The sequence below is a fragment of the Odocoileus virginianus genome, chromosome 5 (genome assembly GCF_023699985.2).
Source record: "Odocoileus virginianus isolate 20LAN1187 ecotype Illinois chromosome 5, Ovbor_1.2, whole genome shotgun sequence".
NCBI classification, from domain to species: domain Eukaryota; kingdom Metazoa; phylum Chordata; class Mammalia; order Artiodactyla; family Cervidae; genus Odocoileus; species Odocoileus virginianus.
In genome coordinates, this window is record NC_069678.1 from 31,350,088 (window position 1) to 31,362,334 (window position 12,247).

Sequence of the window (12,247 nt, forward strand, 5' to 3'; positions counted from 1 at the left end):
ATGACATATCACGAAATTTTGAGTGAAAAATTTTTTGGTAAATTTTATGCAGATACTTTCTCTGATTGTCCATGTGACATATACACTAGTGTCTCAGAAGAGGATAGTTTCTCAGTATATAGCTCTGATTCAGACAATGTGAATATCAGACAAAAGCCAATAAATAACCTTAGTGATTCATTCTGATACAGAAAATGAAAATGAAACTCATGGTGCTGGCAAACGCTCCTTTGCTTCTGCAGAAGAGCGGAGTGAAGACAACATTTCACAAAATCCAGAAGACTTAACAGGTGTCTCAGGTGTAACTACTGAATCCAATAGCCCAAGAAATGCTAGTAAAATAACAAAATTAATTTTTGTCCGGCCAAAATAAAAACTGTCAGCCACGGGTGTTCAGTTTCTACAAAAATCCCCTGGTCAATAATGAGCTAAGATTATTTATTAATTTTATTTGCCACACATCTCAAGGCTTGAGGGGATCTTAGTTCCTCATCCAGGACTGAACCTGTGCCCTCAGCAGTTAAAGTGCAGAGTCCTAACCACTGGACTGCCAGAAAATTCCCCACTTAATTTAATAAAATTTAAAACTCAGCTCCCCAGTCCAACTAGTCACATTTCAAGTGCTCGACAGTCATGTATAGCAAATGATTATCACCCTGCACAGATAGGGAACAATTCCCTTAGTGCAGAAAATCCTATCCGGGGCCTCTGCTGGTGGTCCAGGGGCTGACTCCGTACTCTCAATGCAGGGGGCCGGGGTTCAGTCCTGGACGGGGGAACTAGATCTCACATGCCACACCTAAAAGATCTCACATCCCACAACTAGGACCCGGGACAGCTAAATGAAGAAGAAGGCTCTATTCAACCAGTGCTGTTTTAGAATAAACGCCACTTAATGATAGCAGCTTGTCTATTTTCTTCTTGCTATATTCCAGTGTCCTAAAACAATGCACATTACAGGTGCTCAATAAATACATGATGAATATTTAGTAGCTGAACCATTAATAAAATTTGGACTCACATTATTTACTGTCTTTGTCCAGAAGATGCTAAGAACACACAGATAAGAATGACAACACTCATACCCACAAAGAAGTCCCCATCTGGTAGGATGGGGCTTCACGCGTAACTAGAACACAGGTCATGCTGTGAAGAAGACTAAAGCAGAGGTGCAACTATGAATTCCAACGAGGCACAGTCACTGACAATTCACACAAGAAATTAAGAGTTTCATTTTCAAGACAAACAATTTCCACGTTTTAGAAGGGGAAGAGAAACATGAACAAAGGCATGGGAGTCTGAAGGTACAGAGTATGTTTAGGCAGTGGCAGCAATCATGTAGTTAGAATACATGGTATGCTGAAAGGAGGGGAGGGAGAACATAGCTAGAAAGGTAAACTGGAATAAGACTGCAAAACACTTAAATGCCACACCAAGAAATGTGGCCTCGTTATTCTGTGGCAGAAGGCAAGCCTTATAAGGGAAATAACCTGAATGTCCAATATGTCTCCTAGGAAAAGAATCCTGGGTGCACTGTGGCAGAGAATCCCTTTTAGGATCCTGCAGCGCCCCACTCCAGTGGCCTGCACACAGTGCATTCAGTCTGTGCCGGACATAGATAACTCCACACACGAAGGTGCCTCAATGCAGCCACTCCCTCCAAAAACATTCTGCCAAAAAACGAACATCCAACATAGCATGCAGCTGCTTTCAAGTACCCACACCCCTGCTGCTTACTGTTTTAAGCCACAAAGTACTATTCTTTCCTACAAAAAATGTACTAAGTGGATTACAGAAAGACAGTTCTCCAGGATCTAACTTATCCACTACTTTCAGCACAAGTAGTGGGTCAAAGGGTTAAGAAATAAGCACCTTACCTCATTTTAATGTCACAATTAAATGTGAAACCAAATTTTTCAACAATTGGCTTGAAAACCTGAAAAATCAATTTATTGTTACCTTAAACACCAGTATTTACTGATTCAACAAGTATATTTAGTAAACAAATGTGCTCTGTACTGAGGTGATAATGAGGCACAGTAGATAAACAGTGATACAAAAATGTGAAGGCTAATTCTATTTTTTAAATAAAATAACTGACATGCAGCTAAAATTAAAAGTTTAACATTTAACTAATAAGGGCTGTGCAAGCCTATCTAGTGAGGAAAAAAAAAACAAAACCAGAACTCAGGATTCTTGATCTTTGCAGTTTTACTCCAAAAGCCATTTCCTAACCTTAATATAACGTACTGTAAGAAATCTGGGGTGCTGAAAAGCATTCCATTCGGTTCTCCCAATTGTTTTTATATAGCTGAAATTTCACTGCATATACAATGTTTTATCCTTTTGCCCTCATTTAACATATAAAAGCATTTCCCAACATCATAAAATATTCCTCCTAAAAAACATTTGAATGATTACATGGCAATGCAGCATAATTTATCTAACCATTCTCCAAGTTTTCATTATTGTATAACTATATATATTATTCAACAGTAATTATGGTATATAGCACCCTACTCTAATACCTTTAACATTATCTTTTGCTGCATTTTATAATATTTAATTAGGGTCATTTCCTTGAAGTGGAATTACTAGGTGAACAGAGATTAATTTTCATTATATATCCCATCAAACTAAATTTTAAAAGACTATAACATCTACTAAAATGGAAAAAAAAATTAACTAAAAGCTGAGAATATCAAGTGCTGGGAAGAATGAAGAAGAGCTAAAACTACCCTACAGTGTTGGTGAAAATGCAAAACAATGTAGCCACCTTGGATGCCAAAACAATCTGGCAGTTTCTCATAAAGTCAGACATAATCTCAGTGTTAGAACTGAGCAAATCCTAACTATTTACCCAAGAGAAACAAAAACGCATGTCCAGACAAGAAACCTGTATTTACAGTGACTTTACTCTTAACGGCAAAAAACTGGAAATAGTCCAAATGTCCTTCAACTGATAAACAGATAAACAAACATCCATATAATAGAACACTATTTAGCTTTTACTGCTGATATAAGCAACATGGGTAACTCTCAGATGTATTTTTTAATTTATTTTATTGAAGTAGAGCTGATTTACAATGCTGTGTTAATTCCTATTAAACAGCAGTGATTCAGTTATATGTATATATATATATATATATATACACACACACACACATTCTTTTTCATATTCTTTTCCACTATGATGTATCACAAGATACTGGATATAGTTCCCTGTGCTATACAGTAAAACCTTGCTGTTTATCCATTCTACATATAACAATTAGCATCTGCTAACCCCAAGCTCCCAATCCATCCCTCCTCCACTCTCCTCCCCCTAAACAGATGTTATTATAACTGGAAGAAAAAAAAAAACTCAAAAGACTATATATACAGTATTATTCCTTTATATGACACTCTGAAAAAAGGCAGAACCATGAGACAACAGATCGCTGATTGCCAGGGCCAGAGGGGGTGGGACTGATAGAAAGAGGGATAAGGGAATTTTTTACAGTAATTCTTTATCATCATTGTGGTGGCAGGTTCACAACTAGACATCAGAAATCAAAGAACCGCACACTACAAAGGGTGAGTTCTAGTATAAATAACTACACCTTAATAAACCTAGGGAAAAATGATGATACCACCTTTCCCTCCCACAAGTTATATAAGCATGCCAATATTGAATTTTACTTTCTAAAAATTCATAATCAATATGGTAGTTATTTTCTAAAAAATTTTTTTATTGTGGTAAGAACATTTAACCTGAGATCTTACTCTCTCAGTACATTTTTAAGAGTACAACATAACACTGTTGACAAAACTTACAATGTGTACAACAGATCTCAGTGTATTCATCTTACTTAACTAAAAATTTATCCATGTTGATTATTAACTCCCCAGTTTCCCTCTTCCACTAGTAAACATTCCATTCTTTGAGGCCATAACTTAACTTCTTTTGATACTTTATATAAGTGGAATCATGTCAGTACTGTCTCTAAGACTGGCTCATTTCACACAGCACAACATCCACAAGGTTCTACTGTGCTGTCACATAATCTAGAATTTCTTTTTTAATGCTAAATAGCCATCCATTGTACATATATAACACATTTTTTTTTTAGTTCTAATAATACTTTATTTACAAGGACAAGTAATGGGCCAAACAGACAGACAGATAAATAGGGATAAAGCTATATACATGGATGTATAAAAATAGTAAATGTATAGATAGAAAATCTGTTGAAGAAAATTTAAAGAAATAAACTATTAACAGTGGCTACTACCTTCAGAGACTATCTTACAGTGTGCATAAACTACTTCTTTAAATATATTTTTCTAATATGTTTTCTGTATACTTCAGTTTTTATATTCTTTCATTTGTCAATGGACATTTAGGCGACATTTAGGCTGGTTCCACATCTTGGCTTTTATGAATAGTGTTGCAATGAACATGGGAATGCTAATATCTCTTGGAGATCCTGATTTCAACTCTTTTGGATAGTACCTAGTGGGACTGCTGGATTATATGGCAGTTTTCTTTTTAATATTTTGAGGAACCTCCATGCTGTTTTCCAGGATGGCTGCACCATTTTGTATTCCCATCAACAGTGTGCAAAGGTTCCAATTTCTTCATATCCTCACCAATCCTGTCAAACATAGCATTTGATTCTTATTTTGAGTTTTTCTTCCAAATCATAATCCCTGTATTCAGGAAATAACTTATATGATAAGTAATATATGGTATATGCATTATAAATAATCTAATGTACACGAGGTTTTTAAAGAATTCACTATGAGCACCGTTCTAAGGTACAACACACAATTTAAAATAATTATCCTCTCCCAGACCCCATTAGGAAATAAAGAGGTATGTACACAAAAACACTCAGGATGTATTTAAACAGAGAATGGAGTTTGAGAAGACTATATGAGATCCTCTAAGCCGGTCAGTAGCAACAAAAGCTCTTACCATGGCTGTGTAATCAATCTGTGGGGCCATTTCGGCATTAGTCCCACCTTTCAAACGGAGTTCTGACGGACAAGCAGCAAAGAGAACACAGGGCATTGAGACCTGCATCAAGAGGCATACACTCCTAAGGGGAAGGCAGAACAGGCTTAGCTGCGTTTTCATTTTAAAGTCTCAGGAAAGAGACATTACTACATACCACCACAAGCTGAAGCACAGACAACTGACAGGCTCTCAACTTTAAAGCTAAAAAACACTCCCATTGACTGAATGGTAACATCCTAAACCTTAAAGAAAGCTTGGTATTTTACAATAGAAGGAACTGGCCCTAATAAACAAATCTAGGTTTGAATCCAATACTAAATACATGAGCTATATGACCTTTGTTGCTGTTTAGTTGCTAAGACATGTCTGACTCTTTTGCAACTCCATGGACTGTTAGCCCAGCAGGTTCTTCTTGTCCCAGGCAAGAATACTGGAGCGGATTGCCAGCTCCTTCTCCCAGGGATCTTTCCCTCCCAGGGACTGGTCCTGCGTCTCCTGCATTGCGGGTGGATTCCTCACTGAGCCACTAGGGAAGCCCCCTGTGTGATCACAGATTAAGTTCTAATACTTTTGTCTATATTCCAAAGACGTTAGAAAGAATTAAAAATAGAAGCATCTTTACAACGTTTTTATAAAAGGATTCTTAAAGGTAACACTTTATGAAACTGCATTCAAAACTGTCAAGGTCTGCAAATATTCTAATGACTGTACCTAAGTCTCCATCATGCACAAGGCATCATTTCATACATTAAGATAGAGTTCCTACCATCATGGCATTTGTGATAAGACAGAGTAATATTTTACAAGGACCGAAAGCCAAATATTTCACATCGATAAAACTTTTCAGGAGATAATCCTTGCTACAACTCAACTCTGCCTGGTTCTTGAAAGTGAAGTGAAAATCACTCTGTCATGTCCAACTCTTTGGACTGTAGCCCACCAGGCTCTTCTGTCCATGAAATTCTCCAGGCAAGAATACTGGAGTGGTTTGCCATTTCCTCCTCCAGAGGATCTTCCCGACCCAAGGATCGAACCCAGGTCTCCCACATAGTAGGCAGACTCTTTACCAACTGAGCCACCAGGGCAGCTACTACTTGGTCCTTAGAGTCAAATAATGTGAGAGATCAGAAGAAATAATTATAGAATATGTAGCATTTTATGAAACAAAATGGTCATATTTCCTAAAAGAGCTGTCACCTCCCTTCTCCAGTCAGCAGAAAACAATCCTATTAATTAATCTAGTTAATCCTATTAATTAATGCATAGTTTGAAAGGGAATGCCAACACAGCCTCTACATAACAAAGTGAAGTGAAGTCGCTCAGTCGTGTCTGACTTTTTGCGACCACATGGACTGTAGCCTACCAGGCTCCTGCATCCATGGGATTTTCCAAGCAAGAGTATTGGAATGGGTTGCCATTTCCTTCTCCACTACACACCAAAGGATAGCCTTTATTTAACTGTCCTATGGGAATGATGCATGGGTACTGAATTATACAGTCTCTATCACTGATATTGTATTTTATTAACTCAGTAAATATTTAACACTGCGTAATGTTAGGCACTGTAAGAGAAATTGCATACAATATAATCTCTCTTCTTAGGAGTTAAGCCTAGGGCCAAGTGAAAAAGACTTGGAAACATTCAGTTTACCATAAACCATAGGTTTACAACTGCTGAACTTGTGTTTACACCCTTTGAGAAACCCAATACAGTTAAAGTGTTTCTCTTCCACCTAACAAAATCAGAGTCTAAGAAGAGTAAAGAAAACCTTCATTTTAAAAAAGTATGGAATTGCAAGGGATTCCCAGGTGGCTCAGTGGTAAGGAATCTGCCTGCCAATGCAGAAGACACAGGTTTAATCTCTAGGTAGGGAAGATCCCCTGGAAGAGGAAATGGCAACCCACTCCAGTACTCTGGCCTGGGGCATCCCATGGACAGAGGAGCCCAGTGGGCTACAGTCCACAGGTTTGCAAAGAGTTGAACATGACTAAGTGACTAAGCACACACAGACAAGGAATTGCAAAGATAAAGGTAGACATTTGAGAAAACACAGTCCTATAATCACAATTAGGGATGAAAATGCTATGATTCACTTAAGTAAGATGCGTCTTGTTGCTAGGAATAAGCTTGTTTTAGTCTATTAAATGAAATTGGATTATCAATTTTAAACTTATTTCTCATACATTCTAGTGGATTAGAAGCCAGAAAGTCTAGATTCTAATTCTAGTTCTGACCCTGACTCTATGACCTCTGAGTCTTCATTTTCTCATTCACGAAGTAAAGGGAGGGTTGGAACACAGGGTTTCTGTCTTCTTCTCTACAGCTTCAAAATTCTATGATTCTGTGTGAGTTAATTTTTAGATAGGTGGTTAACTATAACTTTCCGCTCTTTTTGTACAAGAGAATGCCCGAAATAAGAAAGATACTTCAGTTCAGTCGCTCAGTCGTGTCCAACTGGTAGCGACCCCATGGACTGCAGCACACCAGGCCTCTCTGTCCATCACCAACTCCCGGAGTTTACCCAAACTCATGTCCATTAAGTCAGTGATGCCATCCAGCCATCTCGACCTCTGTCATCCCCTTCTCCTCCTGCCTTCAATCTTTCCCAGCATCAGGGTCTTTTCAAATGAGTCAGCTCTTCGCATCAGATGGGTAAACCATTGGAGTTTCAACTTCCATATCAGTCCTTCCAATGAATACTCAGGACTGATCTCCTTTACGATGGACTGGTTGGATCTCCTTGCAGTCCAAGGGACTCCCAAGAGTCTTCTCCAACACCACAGTTCAAAAGCATCAATTCTTTGGTGCTCAGCTTTCTTTATAGTCCAACTCTCACATCCAAACACGACTACTGGAAAAACCATAGCTTTGACCAGATGGACCTTTGTTGGTAAAGTAACGTCTCTGCTTTTTAATATGCTGTCTAGGTTGGTAATAACTTTCCTGCCAAGGAGTAAGCATCTTTTAATTTCATGGCTGCAGTCACCATCTGCAGTGATTCTGAAGCTCAAAAAAATAAAGATACTTCAAAATGCTTTAATCCCCTTAAAAAAGTTATCATTTGGCAAACTTCACCTGAGGCCTACGAGAGGCCTTTTTTTTAACATAAATCTATTCACATCATAACTGAAATCTCAATTGTCACTAAACATTTCCTTAAGCTAAAAAAATCATAATCTATTGAAACAGTCATTACTGAAACAAACTGGCATCATGTTTACTATAGTATTCCTTATTTTATCAAATTTCCTAGTAAATGTATAAGATTTTGGTAAAAAGATGCTGCTTACAATAGCCATCAGCCGATAACGTAGAAAACACAAAAACGGTTCTCTTTGTTTTATCAACAAAAGGAGAGATTCTTGGAAAAGGATAAAGGCTCAACTTAATTGTTAAATATCCATTTTTCAATGAGGATAAAAAGATCATATACAAAAATTTCTATATATAGCTGCATAAGTCTCTATGAAAAGAGGACAAAAATACCTAGACTAAAAGTAAAATATGGTTCATAATTAGCTGCAAGTCAAGAACCAAACTAGACCACAAAGACTACTTATCACTACAAAGCATGAAACTACAGCTGCTTTCAGATATTCATTTTCTAAGTAATAAAAACTAAAGAAACAAATATGCTATACTATACATGAGAGAAGATGTATAGATGGGGAAACAGTGACAGACTCCATTTTCTTGGGCTCCAAAATCACTGTGGATGGTTGACTGCAATCATAAAATTGAAAGTCACTTGCTTCTTGTAAGAAAAACTATAACCAACCTAGACAGCACATTAAAAAGCAGAGACATAACTTGCCCAACAAAGGTCTGTATAGTCAAAGCTATGGTTTTTCCAGTAGTCATGTATGGACATGAGGGTTGGACTATAAGGAAAGCTGAGCGCCGAAGACTTGATACTTTTGAACTGTGGTGTTGGAGAAGACTCTTGAGAGTCCTTTTGGACTGCAAAGAGATCAAATCAGTCAATCCCAAAGGAAATCAACCCTGAATATTCACTGGAAGGACTGATGCTATTTTGGCCACCTGATGTGAAGAACTGACTCACTGCAAAAGCCCTGATGCTGGGAAAGATTGAAGGCAGGAGAAGTGAATGACAGAGGATGAGATGGTTGGATGGCATCACCGACTCGATGGACATGAGTTTGAGTAAACTCCAGGAGTTGGTGATGGACAAGGAAGCCTATGGTGCTGCCGTCCACGGGGTTGCAAAGCGTCAGACATGACTGAGCGACTGAACTGAAACATGAGAGAAAATTCTAGATAGGTGCAGTAATAGCTACAGTAATAGCCACAATTAATAAGCAATTAGGTATTTGAAACTTTACACAGCATCTTTAACTCTGAAATGTGTTTTACGTTCATTTTAAAAGTGAGGAAACCAAGCTTCAAAGAGGTTAAGCAACTTGCCCAAGAAGTGGTAGTACCTATATCTGCATCTAGGCCTAATTCGAAAACCCAGTCAAATGGAATGTAGGTGACACATACCCTGCTGTCTTGGTATCTGCTGTGTGGACTCCACCTTTGATCTTCTCTGGTGTAAACGTTATTTCTGTTGAGCCGATTTCTGCCCCCTCCAGTTGCCCATCACACAAATCTCGAATCATTTCCAATCCAGATAAATGTTGAGGCCTTCAGGTCATAATACTGCATCAAAACGTGTGCATTCAGACTGCCTATATCCCCACACTTTATGACACATTTATAAAACTGCAATGGCAAGAAAACAGCAAGGTCTAACTGCAGTAAGTGCCAGACTCTCTTTCTGGCTTTTTAGGCACCCGGACTACCTGCTGGTAGGTATCTTTTTAAAGGTTCCTTCCACATGTTACCTTAACTATAAACACATATGCTGATAATATTGTTGCAAATTAGAAGCATGCAAAAGAGGAAAACTAATAAAACCACCCTAGTGCCATCAGTCTCACTTGCCCTTCACTGAGTAATCTACGTACCTGTTATGGGCTGAACTGTGTTCCTCTAAATTTCAAAAGCTGAAGTACCTCACAATGTGACTGTATTTGGAAATAGGGCCTTTAAAGAGCTGATTAAGTTAAAAGAGGCAGTCAGAGTGAGCCCCAGCCCATTCTCACTGGTGTCCTTACAAAAAGAGAAGATTTAGACACACCAGGGGGGCATATGTACAGAGGCATGAACAGGGGGAAGAGGCTGATTATATTTAAGTCAAGGAGAGAGGCCTGGAACAGAATCTTCCCTTTTGTCCCTCAGAGAAAACCAACCCTACGAGCACCTTCATCTTGGGACTTCCAGGCTCCAAAACTGCAAAAATGAATTTTCGGTTGTTTAGGCCACATAGTCTGTGGTATTCTGCTATTGCAGCCCTAGCAAAGTAATAAAGTACCTAATACAGCCTTAATGAATTAATTTCCCTATTGATGAAATGGGTTACTGCAAACTACTGCCATGACTAAGAGAACTACTGTTCACACATATCAGTAACTGCCTTTTAATAATTTCAACATGGAGTCTGGATAAAAAACTAAGAGACGGCTGATTCATTAGAATGAAATATATACAAAGTACAAGTACAAAGGAATCAGTCTGGCTTCACCATGACTTAAACTAGTGCTATGCCTAGCTTCCAGATGACAGATGAAACCGGTCAACTGTCAACATTTTCTCTTCACAACCGATAATCCTGGTCCTATCCACAGCTTCCTAGAGGTCTGAATGAAAGCTGGAATGACGGCATCTCAGGCTCCTTATAAGACTAAAACGTGGGAACGCAGAGAAAGGCCCGGTTTAAAATAGCGGAATTTTTGTTTGGCCACAGAGGCTGTTCTGCCCTGATCTACCTTGCCCGCTGGTACGAGCTTTCCGAGTACTTGTAATGACCGATGAGGTGGGAAACATTTCAAAATATAACTCATCAGGAAACGAGACAACTTTAGCTAAAGAGAAAACACGGACCTATTTCCTGAACTTGCTCCGTGAGGCTTTCAAAAGCAGCCAAGCCCGGTTACCGAGGCCACAGCACCATCCCCGGGCGGCAAGGTCCTCAATCCTAGGGCGGGGATCTTAGCATCGCCATCGAGCTCTTGATTCTCAGCTTCATGCCGCCTGCCCCGCAACAACGGCCTGTTCCCCGCCCCCCACCCTCCAGTCCCTCGGCCTATCCCCTCCTCTCCCTGAGTCCCTAGCCCGGCGCCAGCCCCCCACCCTCTAGTCCCACGGCCAGTCCCCTCTTCTCCCCCAGTCCCCAGGCCGGCGCACCCACCCACCCACCCTCTAGTCCCACGACCAGACTCCTCGGCGCCCCGACTTACCTGAGGCCCGGCGTGCTGCGGCCGGCTCGGATCTTCTGCACCCGCAAAGGGAGGCCCAGCAGACAGCTCAGGGCCGTGGACACCCTCAGGATCTGCCCGCCCTGGTGCCGAGAGAGGAGAGAGATTAGACCCGCAAGCTCTCCGCCGCAGCCCGTGCGGCAGCCGCACCCCGCCAGGCCTCGTGCTCGGCACTCACCCCTTCCATGATGCCGCCGTCCACCTCCACCCGCGGCCCCGCCATGGGGAGCGTGCTGGGGCCCGGCCCCCCGCGACGTAGCCTCGGCCCGAACGGGAGAAAGAGGATACGCGGACTCCAGCCCCGCAGCTCCGGAGCCCGAGTCCTCGCTCCCTGCTCGGGCCCGCCGGGCTCTGCGGAAAAGCAGAGGACGCGCCGGCTCGGGGAACGCCCAACTCCGCAGACTCGAACCCGGACGCACGGCGCCCAAAAGCCGAGTTCTTCAGGCCCACAACCAGTGCGCGTGCGCGCCGCGCGCCGCTTAAAGAGGCGGCGCCCAGAAAATTCCGACAAATCGGAAGCTCTCCGGCCGAAGGGGTGGTGGCCAGGGAGGTGCTCCGGCGCATCTCAGGAAATCTGTCCCTAGTAGACTTGCAACCTGAACACAGGAGAACGCGCAGATTGGAGAAAGCTTCCCTTTCACCTCTAGTCGTCTCCTCCAGTTGTCTCGCAGGCTTGTGCAAATATCTGTGTTTATCACTGTTTTCTCGGGGATCCTGCCGTACCAAAACTGGAGACTCTTAAAACTGAAGAGTAGGAAAGTCCCTGCGATGCACTGACCACCTTGTCTCTGGTCGGGTTTGCCTTCTCTGCAGCCTGGCCCTTGAAATGTGTTTCCCTGGCGCATTGATGATAACCTATGAGCCTCTCGTTCTTCACCGGCGTCTGTTTCTGTGCGCGCGCTCGCGTAGAATATTATCATCTTT

At 41.1% G+C, this 12,247-nt stretch overlaps 1 protein-coding gene across 3 annotated transcripts in view; it reads right to left on the reverse strand.

Moving 5' to 3' along the window:
* Positions 1 to 11,789, reverse strand: part of RTCA (RNA 3'-terminal phosphate cyclase) — a 28,588-nt gene extending 16,799 nt beyond the window's left edge. Inside the window, exons 1-5 of one of the 3 annotated variants that reach the window (XM_020906067.2) lie at positions 11,502 to 11,789; positions 11,306 to 11,406; positions 9,507 to 9,650; positions 4,961 to 5,084; positions 1,878 to 1,936 (exon numbers count right to left, since the gene is read on the reverse strand). In XM_020906067.2, the coding sequence (XP_020761726.1) occupies positions 1,878 to 1,936; positions 4,961 to 5,084; positions 9,507 to 9,650; positions 11,306 to 11,406; positions 11,502 to 11,546 (473 nt within the window). In that variant the 5' untranslated portion in view covers positions 11,547 to 11,789. Of the gene's footprint in view, positions 1 to 1,877; positions 1,937 to 4,960; positions 5,085 to 9,506; positions 9,666 to 11,305; positions 11,407 to 11,501 lie in introns of those variants that run through there. The other 2 variants (XM_020906068.2, XM_020906070.2) reach the window with 2 other exon arrangements.
* Positions 11,790 to 12,247: the final 458 nt, after the last annotated feature.